Source organism: Nansenia antarctica (genome assembly GCF_963989245.1).
Source record: "Nansenia antarctica genome assembly, chromosome: 9".
Taxonomy (NCBI): Eukaryota; Metazoa; Chordata; class Actinopteri; order Argentiniformes; family Microstomatidae; genus Nansenia; species Nansenia antarctica.
The window spans coordinates 21,897,559-21,913,688 of NC_137679.1; the positions used below are offsets into that span (position 1 = coordinate 21,897,559).

At 42.3% G+C, this 16,130-nt stretch overlaps 1 protein-coding gene across 1 annotated transcript in view; it reads left to right on the forward strand.

Moving 5' to 3' along the window:
- Nucleotides 1-10,079: 10,079 nt before the first annotated feature.
- The window catches only part of LOC308165468 (G2/M phase-specific E3 ubiquitin-protein ligase-like), a gene marked incomplete at both ends in the record, with an annotated part of 28,721 nt that continues 22,670 nt past the window's right edge, over nt 10,080-16,130 (forward strand). The window contains 2 exons of the mRNA XM_080539620.1: nt 10,080-10,205; nt 14,996-15,265. Coding sequence (XP_080395746.1) covers nt 10,080-10,205; nt 14,996-15,265 — 396 coding nt within the window. The remainder of the gene's footprint in view (nt 10,206-14,995; nt 15,266-16,130) is intronic.

Here is a 16,130-nt window from a genome sequence, read left to right on the forward strand (position 1 = left end):
CCTACTCACAGGAAGGGCCACACACTGGACTTGGTCATCACTGACACCACCACCCCGGTCAGCAACCTAGTTGCCTATGAAATGGGAGTGTCCGACCACAAGGTCATTTCCATGGTTCTACCATTCCCTCCCTCCCATACCAAACCAAAACGCCAAATACACTTCAGAAATCTGAAACGCATAAACCCAGAAACCCTGACTTCAGACCTCAATCATCTCTCCTCTGCCACCCATTCATCAGCTACTGAATCGGTGGCATTCTACAATACATCCCTGAGCAGCCTCCTGGACACCCATGCCCCACTACAAACTCGAACTGTTTCCTTTTCTCGTTCAGCTCCCTGGTTCACCAGCGAGCTTCGGAAAATGAAGGCGGCTGGGCGTGTCCTGGAGCGGCGGTTCATTGCCTCGGAACTTAGTCCATAAAATGGCCTACAGGGATCATCAAAAGGCCTACTCTAAGTCCCTCGGGGAGGCGCAGGCAAACTTCTACTCAAACATCATCAACAAGTCCCGGCAACTCAAAGCAGCTTTTCTCAACAATAAATCACTTCCTGAAACCACGAATTTCCACAAACAAAACAACCACAACTGAACAATGTAACAACTTCCTTTCGTTCTTCAGAACAAAAGTTGACACTATTCGCTCCTCCCTCTCTGCCACACCTACTCCATCTGCAGCAATAACATTGCAGAAAAATTCCAGTCTGGTTTCCGCTCGTTTTCCGCTCGTTTTCAAAACGTCTAACTTCCACAGCTTCACCAACCAGCTGTACCTGTACGGGTTCAGGAAGGTAGTGGTCGCCCAACCGGCGGGGTCTCCAACCGGCGGGATCCTACGTCACTACCAGAATCCAAACTTCAGACAAGATCGTCTTGAACTTCTCGTCAATATTAAATCTAATCGCGTTCGCCGACTGCCGACCGCAAATGGTGACAAAGTAGAGAAAAGAGTTACCGGTACATTGTTTTTTTTTTTGTGGTTAATATTTTTTATTGAATTTCACAGAGACATGTACACAACAGGGCATAACAACCACAACTAGTATCCGTGGGGGAGGTTATTGTCCCTGTTTGTCTGTTAGAATTTAGTACTGTTAGAATTTAGCCCTGTGCCCGTTTTATGTAGAAGAAAGAAATTAATAAATATATATATATATATAGGCTACTCGGACCCACCCTCTTCATGTTACCCCTCGGCCGTGTCATCAGCAAGCATGGTATCCCCTACCATTGCTATGCTGACGACACACAACTCTACATTAAACTGGACCCAACGGTCCCAACCCCTCAGTCAACCTCATCTGCACTCACCATCTGCCTGGAGGAGATAAAGGCGTGGATGAGAGTTAACTTCCTTCAATTAAATAACTGCAAAACAGAAGCCATCCTCATCGGCACCCCTCACCAGGTTAAATCATCCCCCATAACAAGCATCACTTTCTCTGGACAGGTTATCCCTCTGTCATCCGTCGTCACCAACATTGGTGTTCGAATGGACCCCCACCTCAACTACGAGGCCCACATTAAACACATATCCAAAACGTAATTCTTCCACCTTAGAAATATAGCAAAACTCCGCCCCACCCTGTCTTTGCCCGATGCCGAGAAGTTAGTCCATGCCTTTGTCTCCTCCAGGCTTGACTACTGCACTTCTCATCGGGATCCCTAGCAAGAGCCTTCAGAAGCTCCAGTACATTCAGAACAGCGCTGCTAGGATCCTGATGAGTGCGCAAATACGATCACATCACACCCATCCTCCACTCACTACACTGGCTTCCCATCTCCTCTCGGATCATTTACAAAATATCACTGTTAACTCATCAATGCATTCACGGCAACGCACCCCCTTACCTCAAGGACCTGGTCAAATCCCACAGCCCCTCCACTCGCACTCATCAAATGCAAACCTCCTCAAACCCACCAAAACCCACCTCCGCCCCCGAACTGTGGAACGCCCTCCTTGCCCACCTGAGAGCACCACAGTCGGTCGACTCTTTTAAGAGCGGACTTAAGACTCATCTTTTTAACAAAGCGTTCCAGTAGCCAGATTTGTATTATTTTTTTTCTTTAGTTTTATGCCAGTGTCTTTTTAACCTTTCTGCTTTTTATATTTTTAGTGATCTTTATTGTGTTGTGCTGTTTTTGTTTCTTTTATTGACTGTAGCACTTTGAGATTCTTGAAATGTAAAGTGCTTTATAAATAAAATCCATTATTATCTATGTTTATCTATGTTTATCTATGTTGCTCTATGTTGCTCTATGTTTATTATCTATGTTTATTTAAACATCTCTACATGTAGACATCTATACATTAAATGTATAGCGGCTAGACTAACAAACCTTCCAGTCTGATAAGAGTTCAGTCCCTGTTTAATAGCCTATAGAGTTAGTTACTCTTTATCCACACACACACTTCTTATCCACCACTGATGATGACTAACAAGCGCAAATTCGCAATTAATGTATGGTGGTGTAGCCTGATAAGCCAAACTGCCTCCTAGAGGTGAGACATATGGGCCGGTTGCTCAGACAGGGCTTAAATAAAGACAGGACTAGGCCTAATCTTGACTAGTTAAACTAGGTCATTTAAGCCGCTTGCATGAAAGTATCTCAACTGTGGCTTAGTAAGTCGGAGACTATGGAGTCCTGGAGTAAGATAAGTAAGCCTTATTGCAAACACCTGGATTAAGCCTCATTTGAGGGAGGCGGAGCCAGGCTAGTTCATACAATGGTCCCCATGAAAACCCGGAATGGAACAGAAAACACAATTTTTAGTGAGAACATTGATAGAAAACAATACCAGGAGCTTTTATTTTGAAAGCAAATGGTTTTTATCTTAATTGTCAGAAAAATATGTAAGAAACTGATGTGACTGATGTGGAACAATGGCAGTGGCAACCAGAATTCGTTCAAAGAACTACACTGAGTTGGAGAAGACACTACTAAAACAAATTGCATCAAACCATCCAATCATTGAAAGTCAAAACCATACTGCTGCTACCGAGCAAAAGAAGAAGAGTAGTTGGATTGCAATTAGCAGTGAATTTAATGCAAATGAAAAAGTAACAAAACGAACAGTACAGCAACTTCAGGTGAGATCTTCATTCATCTCTTCATGAGATTATCAGCATTTCACTTCTTATTTGCTGCTTTTTTTGGCCTCGGCTCACCTGTAAAAGAGATGTCTCAGTGTGACTTCCCTGGATACATTTTTAAAAAATCATATTTGTGTAAGATAATTCATATTGAATGACATCTGCTTTTATAGACTCTCTGGAAGAACATCAAACTGACTTTAAAAAAACAGAGTGCAGAAGCCAGAAGAGAGCGATTCACTACTGGTGGCGGACCACCAAAAGATCACCAAACTGATGAATTCAGTGATGTGCTTTCTGGAATGATAGAGCACCAGCAACCCCTGGATGGTATTCCAGATGATGACCATTTGGACAGTGCAAATGAAGAACTGAGCCTGAGCCCAAATGGTAACCTCCATATTCAACTGTCAATCTTCATTCTAAGGTTCATATAAGTAAATGTGTGCTTCTAACACTGTTCATTTTCCCAGAGGAAACAATTGTGACCTAAGTGACAGAGCCAGTGCACAATGAGTGTTTACCGTCCACATCTGCTGCCGCCATAACTGAAGTTGTCAGCACCTGTCAGCGAAGAAGAATAAAGATGACAATGCATGAAAAGTTAGCCAGAGAATTTCATGAAGAGAAAATGAAATATCTAAAGGAAGAACATGAATTCAAACATGGGCGTCACCACCATATATTTGGAATTTGAAACAAGGTCGTTTGGACCCCCCCACATTTGCCATCAAAAATATGTTGCATGACTGGTCAGCGTTATTTTCATTGCTTCACAATCAAATCCGTTCCACTTTATGAGTAGGGGATTGCCCATATCCAGAAATCCACTCCGCGTTTTACTTCTGTTTTTAACACGGCAGCATCAGACACGCACGCAGATTCAAAACATTCAGACTGAGGCAAGACGATATTTAGATCATCCACCAAGATGGATATAAGGATTTTTTTTTCTAAGAAGAGAAAAGTAAGTCAAAGTCATCCAAGTTTTCCCGTGAGTGGCCAAACAGCAACATTGCGTTCTCCCAAGGTCAAACACAGCCAGCTTTTCTGATAAGAATGTTAGCACCTTATGAGACATTCTCTGTATTAGCAATAGAATTAGCATAGCCTACTAGCAACCAAATACGAGCTAGATCAGCGATATGGCACTAGCAGTTTTGTTAGGCATTACTAGTGCGGTTAGACATGTTTAAATGCAGAACAGACACAGGCGAAATGTCATCAAAAGCACAGAATGGCGACAAACACCTCACAGTGCTTACCTGTCCTGTCATTATTGCATCTCCTGCCCGTGTTCATTGCCCTGAGCATTTGCACTATTTAATTTGGCCATTGCACCCACCCAAAGAATCAATTTTGCATCTGATTGCTTGAGCTAGGGTTAAAAAATAAGAAGAAAACACCTGCTCCATTTATTTTTCTATTTCTAAAATGCTTGTGATTGTATTTTTTGTATTGATGATTGTATTTCTATGTCAAATGTTCTATTAGAGAAAAACAATATGAACAAGTGCTCAATGCATCCCCATTTCTCCTGATATAGGTGGTTGAGACAGTGAGAGTGAGTCAGAGGCAGGGGCAGCAGGCAGGGGCAGTGGAGACAGCTCTGTTGCTGAGGTAAGTGCTGAAAGGTGACAGGCAGTTAAGGAAAATTTAGCATTGCTTATTATTATTATTATTAAATATTATTATTATTATTAATAATAATAATATTTTCACAATCTTCTAATGCCCAGTCCCTCAGTCTATACCAACTTTTGCAAAGGCATAATTTAGCATGCCTGAAAGCATCAAAGTTTACTGTGAATTATGAAAATTGATAATCAAATTAAATGAATGGACAATTTCATTCTTATTTTAATTTCTAGGAACAGGAGACATTAGATACAGAAGAGAGGGAGGGAAACATTGAGAATGAAGAGAGAGAGACCCATTCTGATGGAGATGCAAGAGAGAGAGGGATGTTGAAAGAGGAGGGTGAGAGAAGCCAGTCTGAGAGAGACGAGGGTGAGAGGAGCCAGCCTGAGAGAGAGGAGGGTGAGAGGAGCCAGCCTGAGAAAGAGGAGGGTGAGAGGAGCCAGCCTGAGAGAGACGAGGGAGAGGATGTGTACCACAAGGCAAATCAACCTGACCTGAGAGTCATTCCACCCCAACGTCTGCTGAACAAGACTCTTACCTTTCAGGAAAAATGGTTTAGGGACTTTCCTTGGGTTCATTATGTGCCAAATGCTGGGGGCGTGTTTTGTTTCTATTGTAAAGAAGCATTCAAAAGGCAGGCAAGCCCTCTTGCGAAAAATGTGGATCTAGCCTTTGTGGTTTCTGGTTTTAAAAACTGGAAAAAGGCCATTGAAAAATTTCGAGCCCATGAAAATAGTCATGCACACAAAGTTGCTGTTACAACTCACACACACCTTCACAGGACAATAGAAACACAGTTATCATCAGTTAAGATGCAGCAGCAAAGAGAGGCCAGATCTTGTTTGCTGAAAATAATGCAATCAGTTTGTTTACTTGCCCGTCAGGGTCTAGCATTACGTGGACATGAGAGTGATGGGGGAAACTTTGTTCAGCTACTGAAGCTTAGAGCAGGGGATGATGAGGTTCTAAAGCGTTGGCTCAGTAAGGTTTGTCACCATTACACAAGTCCAGAAATGCAGAATGAGATGCTAACTATTATGGGCAACTCCGTTCTGAGAAATATATCAAAGGAAATACATGAGGTGTCCACACTCATGTACTCCATCATAATTGATGGAGTACAAGATTTGTCTGGGAATGAACAAGAGGCCATATGCCTACGCTATGTAGATAGTGATTTGCTACCTCATGAGGAGTTTTTGGGCCTCTATCAAGTCTCCTCAACAACAGGGAAAGAGTTGGCTCGGATGGCAACTGATGTCCTCCTTCGATTGAACCTGCCCTTATCCTGCCTTCGCGGGCAGAGCTATGATGGGGCAGCCAATATGGCAGGTGGAGCTAAAGGCGTTCAGGCAGTCATAAAAGAAACACAACCTCTTGCTCTCTACGTTCATTGTGGTCCTCATTGCATTAATCTGGTGACTCAGACAGCCTGTAGCACAAGCACTATTGTGTCTGATGCGCTGGATTTAGTCCACAAACTTGGCAATCTGTACCATCTATCAGGGAAATACAAAACAATATTTAAGGAGGTTGCCCAGTCGGAAGCAGGGAGTTTCAGAACTCTGAGGCCCCTCTGCCCCACACGATGGCTCATGAGGGTGGTAGCTATCCAGGCAGTTGTAGACCAATACGAAAATATTTTGGTCAGTCTTGAGGAAATGGCACATGGCTCCTCTGACACTTGCATAACTGCAAGAGGGCTTCTGGAGAGGTTTCAGAAGGGGCAGGTTTTGCTTAGCCTGATTATGGCCCTTGAAGTTCTAAAAGAACTTGAATGTCTCAACCGCTCCCTTCAAAGCAAGACAGTGAGTGTCTCAGGGATGCTGGCTGCGGTTGATTGTGTGAAAAACACAATTCGGGTAAAGAGATGTGATGAAAAATGTCATCAGATATACACCAAAGCCTGTGACATGATCCAGGAGTTGGACATAGAGGCTATCCAGACTCCTCATATCCGGAGACCCCCAAAGCGCTTCACAGGAAATGCACCAGCATTTAGGCCTACCTCCCCTGAGTAGTTCTACAGGATAGAATTCTTTAAAATGCTGGATGTAGTGGAGATCCAGTTGACAAGGCGCTTTGACCAAAGCAGCTTCGAAACACTCAGTCTACTGGAAAGAGTGTTAATAACTGGAAAGGTGGAGGATGTGGATGTGGTCCGTTCGTACCCAGAACTAGACCGTCATTCATTGGAGGTACAGCTAGCCATGTTCAAACTTCAGTATCCCTGCAGCACAGTCAGTGAAGTGGTGGATACACTGAGAGCTATGCTGCCAGAGGTTCGAGGTCTGTTCACTCAAGTAGAGGTGTTGGTCAGGCTTCTTCTTGTTGTGCCATGTTCCTCAGCAGAGGCTGAGAGAAGTTTTAGTGCCTTAAGAAGGCTCAAGACGTGGCTGCGCTCTTCAATGTCTCAAAAGCGCTTGAACAATGTGGCTGTTTGCCACATCCACCAAGAGCATCTTGACAAACTTGACTTAAAGGAGATTTGCCAGTCATTTGTGTCTGCAAATGACAAAAGAGGTCACACTTTTGGAGCCTTTGTATGATGTCTTATGTTCTAATTGTAGAAATCCTGCTGTATGCATGGTACAGATAATAGAGGAGAAATATGATTATAGGAGGAGATATGGAACATTTAATGAAAGGACAAAAAAGGGGAATCTTTGAAATTTTGGGGAAAGAATAGAGTAAAAGCAAGTCTTTAACAGGTTGTATTGAGTTATAGTTGAATGTTCTGCAATGCACTGAAGAGGGCTAAGTTTGATTGTAATAGGCTCTGAGTAGCCTAGGTACATATTTTATGTTTCCTCATAACTTTTTTTTCAATTTGTTGACTCAAAGTTACCTCATTCTTTTCTAATTCACTCTTTGATTATTATTTTTGTTATAGTTGTATGTTCTGCAATGCACTGAAGAGGGCTAAGTTTGATTGTAATAGGCTCTGAGTAGCCTAGGTACATATTTTATGTTTCCTCATAACTTTTTATTCAATTTGTTGACTCAAAGTTACCTCATTCTTTTCTAATTCACTCTTTGATTCTTTTTTAATCTTCATATTTAATAAAGTACCCAAGTGTCAGTGTCAGGCCTCTGTGAGTTAAACCAAAACATAATAGTAGTCAGTAATTGCAGACCATGCCAGCTCCAAGGAAAAACAAAGAAAGAGGGAGATTATTTTGGGTGTAAAACGCACCAGAATGCAGGAAATTGAATCTACTATTTAAAAAAATTCGGGGGGAGGGCCCCCAGACCCCCCCAAAAATAAGTGTCCCCCCCACATTCAAAAAGCTGCTGACGCCCATGAATTCAAAATGAGTATACTCCAGGTTGAATTGGAAATGAAGTTGGAGGAGAGAGCTATGAACACAATGAAGTACAGTGCTGAGACAATTGTGCTTAACTCTTGTGATTCACAATAAAAGTGTCTTGTAATTTCCCAAGAGTATTTACACGAGTACTGACTATTTTATTCCAGCCTGGTCACTCATTTAATTTTACTCTTAAAGTATGTACAAAGCAAACAATAAATGCACAACCATGGGCACATCTGCATCATCTTCACCTTCCTGTGGAGGTTCAGGACAGTGCTGCCTCCTCAGGTAGTTGTGCAGCACAGCTGTAGCAGTGATCACTATGCAGCATCTTCTTGGGTTGAAGCGGAGTGTGTTGTGTAAACACTGGAATCGATTTTTCCATACCCCAAACATACGCTCAACCATACCTCGAGTGCGGATATGAGCCCTGTTGTACCTCTTCTGTGGCGCTGTTATGGGATTAATGTATGGTGTGAATAAAAATGTACTCTGGCCGTATCCACTGTCACCAAGCATTAGTCCACTATGTTGTCCCCTCAGAAACTCAGCACACACTGAAGAATTGAAAAAGATCTGTGAGTCGTGAGTTGAACCTTTCCAACGGGCAACAATATTTGAGAACTCCAAATTAGGAGTGCATACACCCTGAACATTAATGGAGAACCAGTTCTTGCGGTTCCTGTACTCCTCAGCATCAGGAGTTGATGGGCACTTGATTGGAATATGACATCCATCGATACAGCCAATCACTCCTGGAAAGTGTCCATACTCATAAAACTCTACTTCATAGTTGGCTTGGCTAGCAGCATCAGGAAAGTTGATATATGTACTGTTCAGTCCACAAATGGCCCTGCAAACTTTGTGCACTATTCTACATGCAGTAGATTCATGGACACCACACAGATCACCTGTTTCCCAGTGAAAGGTTCCAGATGCCAAGAACCTCAAGGTAATGAGGACTTGGAGTGGAATAGGTACAGGCCTTCCTCGTTGAGACAGCTGAATGGATAGTCCAGGCTCAAGCAAAGAAATTATTTCTGATGCATTTTCCTTGTGCATCCGAAAGCGGTCTCTAAAAGTTATTTCATCAAAGTAAGTCAGTGGATCACTCCTATCCACAAGTACCCGTCTGGCTAGCCTCTGTAAGGCATGCTGGTCTTCATTGAGATAATCCAAGTACTCCATGCTTCCTCACAGACAATGTTAAACTGAAGTTAAACCTGCCTCCTTGGAGGATTAATTTAAGCTCCAACTTGGTTCAATTTAGTCCTAGAATAGCTCTAAACTTCCTTCTTGCAATCATCTTAATTTAAACCAGAATAGACTAAATCTGTCTTGTTTTAAGCTATGTCTCTGCAAGACGTTTTTAGTTAAACCAGTTTAAATGGCTTTTTAGTCTGGAACTAGGCTTAAAGGGAGGGTTGTGGGAGTACTTGCATCCATTTATCATGAGTTTGGTGTTTGTTTACCAAATTCTCTGGCCCCCCATTAGAACTTTCTATTCCTCCACACTGTGGACCTAGAGTGTCAAATCGCCAGGGGGAGTTTTAGAGCGTCCAGCTTCTCTAGAACATTGCTATTTCTCTTCAGCCAATCAGGAAACAGCACAGACCAGTATGAAACATGGCGGATTTCTTCTGGACAGACGAGCCGGAGGACCGGCGTATCCAACTTTACGAGTTGCACCGTTGTCTGTATTAAATAAACTCAACATTATCATACTCTACTAAATTAAAGACAAGACACCATGCCCGTTGCTCGATTGGAAGCATCCTTGGTGTGTCCGGTAAGTTACGTCTTGTCCTTTTTCGTTTACTAAGATAGCACGGTAGCTATGGTAACAAACAAAACAACCTAGCTAGCTTGCAGGCTATCTTGGTCGGAAACACATTTCACTGCTCATTGTACTTGTATGATAGCAGTATGTGACAAATAAATCTGACTTTAACTTTGACTTATTGCAGACAAAGTGGTGAACAAGAAAATCATTTCTCTCTGCACCCAGTACAACCGGTGCATGAAGATGGAATTGTCTGGAATTGCTGGAGGAAACACTGACAGGCAGAACTTTATCCTGCGGAGGCTGTGTTTCCTGCAGCCCCACATCACACAAAGATACACCGTGCCACTGTCTAATATTGATGACAAGGTATGAATTTATTTTAAATAACTCAACAAATGTGATTGAAGTTATAATAATAGTAAATATGGAAGGTGATAAACGTGAAGACAGCGAGCTGGGAAATCAGGATCTGGAAGCAGTCTAGCCAAAGACTACTCTTTGGCCAGCTGCTATTAGTCCAAAATGCAGCAGCATTAGGGGGTGTTCACACTTGACGTCTTTTTTTTTAGAAAAAAGCGCCGCCTTCAGCGCCTTTTTACATACAACCCTATGGGAAAAGGGAAAAAACTGCCGCTTTTTAAAAAGTGCTTTTTCTTTCTGATAAAAGACTGTCGATCTCCTCCTCAGTAAAGTTTTTCTTCTTTCGTTTGTCTACCATCATGTGAACTCGTCAAACCATCATGTGAACTCATCATGTGAACTCGTCAAAGGTGCTGCACAACACCTCAATCAAGCCTCCCCTCTCTGGAGGAGCTGTACAACACACGCTGTCTCAGGAGGGCCTCCAAGATCTCCAGGGACCCGACCCACCCTGGGCACGTACACTTTGTCAGGCTGCCCTCGAACAGGAGGTACAGGACCCCGGCCGCTAAGACAAACAGACTGAAGGACTGCTTCTACCACAGGGCTGTCAAGGCCCTGAACACAGAAAAGGCCTAAGTTCTGGGCCCAGGACAGTCCGGACGGATTGTATGGCAGCTAGTGCTGAGGCACAAACATGTACATTTTCAAGCCTGCAAACTGTGACACTTTAAAATAACGTGAAAAAAAATACTTTTGTGCAATATGACATCCCTAGTTGACTATCTGTGCAGTATGGTACAGTGGATTGTGTACATAGCCTTTATTGATGTAAACCAGCTCCTTACCTTCTTGTGATTTTATGCTTTTATGCTTTTTCTAAAATGTTTTTTGTTTTGTTTTTCCCTTTCCTAACACCAGGGGATCCACCCCTCCTAAATTTCGTTGTTTGGTACCTGTACTGTAGCAATGACAAATAAAGTCCATTCCATTCCATTTATAGCACTTGGCTTAATTCAGCCGCTATAATTGAGCCGCTATCACAGGGCGTAAATACAAGGCTTATTCACCTGCGTTCAAGTATATTTCAAGTATATTTGTTATTTATAGAAGGAAGTACGTACGCAATTTTAAACAAGCGCGGTTTTATCAATAATGCTTACGACCATTTAGAAAAATGTGCTTACGTGCAAGTCAAAGATGACGTCCAAGTACATTTTTATAAATGAGGCCCCAGCCACTGACAGATAAACGTTCAGATTCACCAGCCACTCAATAGTAAATAAATCTACCAGCCACTCTCATCTTTTATCAGCATTTGGCCCTCTGGTATGGACGTATGATTAGGCTGGTGTTTAAGAAATGTATAAACTTGGAAAACGTAAATGTTCAAGTGCTGTGTTGGGTTCTTCCGTACAGGATCAAACTGAGGACTTCCTAGGCCTAGAGCAGGGGTCGGCAATTAGGTTTGGCCTCGGGCCAACATTTTTTTGAGCCACTAGATGGCGGGCCAGAACATAATCAAAGGCTAATTTAATTGATTGTTAAAAAAATGTGACACGTTCTAATACTTGTACACATTGCTAGTCAACTAACACAGCTTGTTTTGTGAGCCTGCTAACAATGTAAAGTAGTGTTATAGTTAACTAGGTAGTAGTCCAATCCATTACGTTGCAGTATTAGGCTTGACTAGCGAGTTTGTGTTGTGATTCTCAACAACGTTGAAACGTAGTTTCACCCTCTTCCATAGTTTTGAATAATAAATGTGTGGACTGACGATGTATCGCAGCCTAACTTATTCTAATAATTATTTAACATAGTTTTATTCAGATAATTATTCCCCCCTCCTCCCAGACAAGGTCACATTATTATTGGATTGGTTGTTTGCGTGTCGGGTGAAGTTAGCTAAACATTTAACCTGCTAGCAAGAGAAACATCATGTCACTCTCCAAAGGTCTAAAGAGGAAAGTTGACGGTGAAAACAGGGCATTTAAAGAGGAATGGACAGCGAACTATATATCCTACCTGGTTTCATCAATGCAAAGCCGTTGTGAGACTCACATTTTCCGTGCTCACAATGTTCCCTTTCTATACATGCGAGTCGTCCTTTTCGTCAATGAATGTGATAAAGACGCACGAGAGGAATTGATTGATGCATAAAAATAAATAAATAAATAAATAAAATAAATAAAATAAACTGCCTGCGGATGGCGGTATACCCTTCAAATAACAAACAATCTCTGCATGTCTCGCGGACATCTCAACATGGATCCATGTCGTTATCATAATGGTCTTGTTAATTAGTAATCACTGAGTATGAAAGCATAGTGGGACTGTCAAATTAGTCCAGAAATCTCCTCAGTAAAGTTTTGTGTCAATCCAGGAGGAACTCCAGACAGCTCTGAACCCCTTACAGGAGATCGTTGCATCGTAGAAAGAAGGTTGCGGCGGTGCATAAACTATAGAGTTGCGATAGTTGAGACTCTCTCTAATTAATTTGAAATACAGTGTCCGTTATTACAAACCTGCCTAAATGTCCCTTTGAAAACACTCAAGTTATCACTATTATCAATAATCAAATCAAGAATATTATTAGTTTTCAAAACAACCGCGGATTAAAGTGACGTCAATATCACCAGATATTAAGCAAATAGTGACCGATGGGAGATGCCACTTTTCACATTACGTGAGTACCAAGCCTGTCGTTATTGTATTTAATAACCTAATTGTATTTTGTATATTTTGAATGAATGGCTTATGGCTCATTGTACTTATTATCCCTAATAGCGCGTTTGTTCTGTCGTTTCAGGAGCATAGGCCTACCACCACTTTTGCGCCGATTTTGTTGTCAATGTTTTTCAGAAAATTAAACAGAATTTGCTTTGTTACTGTTCATATGTGTGTTGCAGTCACATACGTAAAAATTACGTTTGAATGATTTAATGAGCTGATGTTATTTTTTTCAAACCACACACGCTATTTCAGCACCACGCCTTGTCCACCTACTTATGATTCACTGTGAGGGGTTCAGCGTCAGTGCGCTTCGCTGCCTGATTGTCTGTCCCTGTGTCATTCACTCTCAACATGAATAAAAGTACAATACGCATTATTCAGGTGGAGGTCGATTCTCTATTCGGACATTATAGGCGTGGTGTGGGACTGTCGGTCCGATATTGTAAAAAAAAAAAAAGAAAAGAAAAAAAAAGTGGATTCTCAAAATAATCTGCTGGGCCAAATATTATTGGTGACGGGCCAGCAATGGCCCACGGGCCGCCTATTGCCGACCCCTGGCCTAGAGGATACTACTTTCCACAGACCGCATGCCTCCCTCAGTGACATCTACACATGCCTCCCTCAGTGAACCCATACCAGGCTCAAATTATACAGAGATTAGACCAAGCACAGACCAAATACACCGAAAATGAACACTACCTCCTCAGTTTGGCACCCACATTAGATCGTCTTGACCCCCGAAAGCAAGCCATGGTGAGGCTTCGCTTCCAACAAGCCTTATTTGATATCGAATTTGGAGAGTAGTAATAACAGTAATAATAGTAACAGTAATAATAGTAACAGAAATAGTAACAGTAATAATAGTAGTAGTAACACTGATCAGGTAGAGTTCATTTTTGGTGTATGTTGGTGTGTGTGTGCTTGGTCTGATTTGTGTATAATTTGTTATTATACTGTACAATTCTATAGAATAGAATAATAAGAATATTATTGACATTGTCCTTGTACAGTTGCCTATACATATGTATATAGTTCATTTGCCATGTTTTGTATATATTTAGTAGATTTGTATGTAGTCCATGTTTTGTATGTATTGTACATTTGTATATAGTTCATTTGTTCTTTAAATAATAACTCACAAGACCACACCTCAACTGAATTAGTTGCTCATGTCTGAGCAACCGGCCCTTAAAGTGATAGAAGGACTTTCAACCAAAACAAGGGCTGAGTTGTTAAATTAAAATTAAATTAAAAATGAAAATTAATTAAAAACTAGTAGTCATGATGACAGTTTTTTCCTTTTTAAAAAACATTTCTTGCAGATATTCCACCAGACCACACAGCTCTAGGGTATGGAGGACTGCTGTGCAGCTTGAGGAGGACACTGCACGCCACTTGTTACCAGCAGTCGGAGGTTTTTAAAACCTACAGTCACACTCACTGTTTCAACCCCCTTGATTCCTCCCTTCTTGAAGTAGAGGAGGAAGAGGAGGAGAATGACAGCTCCCCAGACATGAGTGATGATGAATGTGAGGTGTTGGATTAGCTCCTTGAAATAAAGACAAAGTCAGCATCGGCAACCTGTTCATGTGTTTTTTTTCTCTGTGAGGTTCTTATGGGGGAAACCCTTGCGAACGCAGGGTGTCATGGCACCAGGTCTACCCTGTAGAATTCTCTGCCTAAACTTTTTAAATGAAGGCTCCAGGCCTTTATCACTAACTGGCTTCATTTGTCAATAATACTGCAATCTACCAACACCTGCAAGGACCAATGTACAGTACTATAGAGAAAAGAACAAAAGCAGATATATATAGGCATAGACTAGGCAATAGGGTGACTGTAAGGGGTTAAACTGTCCAAGCCCGGATATCCACAGTGTGGGAGGGGCTTCGGGGATAAATGCGGAAACTGCCTTGTGTTGATGTTTCAGTGATGTAACAGAAAACTGTTCTCTTGCAGGACTCTCTGGGAGGAAATGCCAAGACATACATCATAGCCAACGTGCACCCTGGCTCCAAGTGTTTTGGGGAAACTCTGTCCACTCTGCCCCCGGGGGCCCCCAGCCGTCCCTGGGTGGGGGGGGGCCAAGATCCCCCGGAGGACCCCAAGTCCCCACAGACCCGTCCCTGGGAGGCGGTCCTGACGTCTCGTACAAGACTACGTTCTTAGAGGCTGTGGACCTGTGGAAGACCAGCGAGGATGACAAGAGGGTCCTGGTCCAGAAGGTGTCCCAGCTGGAGGAGGCCTGGGCCCAGAAGGAGAAGTTCATCCACTCCAACTGCATAATCCTCAAGTACTGCCTCTTAAGACGGCTACAGAGGAGGCAACTACAAGTGAGGAGGCAACTACAGTGCAAAGTGATAAAGATGCAGTTAACGCTCTTAAACGTTTCTTATGTAGATATTGTGATGGGTTATTTTGTGAAATTTAGAATGAGCACAGGAAACTCAAGTCCAACAGCTTATACAATGCCCTTTATTATAATGCTAGTTACAGCAAGGAAAGTAGAGAATGTATTAAAAACATGAATTAAAAGTGTGACCCCGTTAGCTGTGCCAATATCCACGATATACCACGGGCTTCTCGTTCCATAACGCTTCATTACACTTGAGAACGTTGGGTTGCTGAAGACTCTAAAAGTGTACATTGGAGAAAAAAAACACATTTGATGAATCACCATAGCAACTTCTTCAGAATGTTTTGATTGATCGGGGCGAGACATTCTCTGAAACGACCGTGTCAAAACAAGTCTCAAATTAATCAAATATATATATAATATATATTTATTGAAAATGAGCAGCTACATTCAGCCACATCAGCCTTCGCCCAGGGTCACGAAACAAGGCAGACTGCGTCGCCTTACTCGGCAACCACCGAATGATTGATTGGCAGGATAAATATTCTAAAAATGAACATACTCCCTAAATTTCTTTATTTGTTCCAGAATATCCCCCTGCCCCCTCCCTCATCTTTGTTTACCAACTTTATTTGGCAAAATAAACGGTCCAGATTGCGTCTAACTTTACTTTATCTACCATTTCAGGTCCTCCTAACCCCGCTCCTATTCCAACGAGCCCTTTGCCTCCAAGCCCCACTCCCCTGCTACACTCACCCTCCAGTCCTGTTTGCCCTCCTAGCCCCTTCCCCCCCGCTCACAGTTTTTCCCTCAGGCCTGTCTCAGTAGGTGAGGTAACCTGT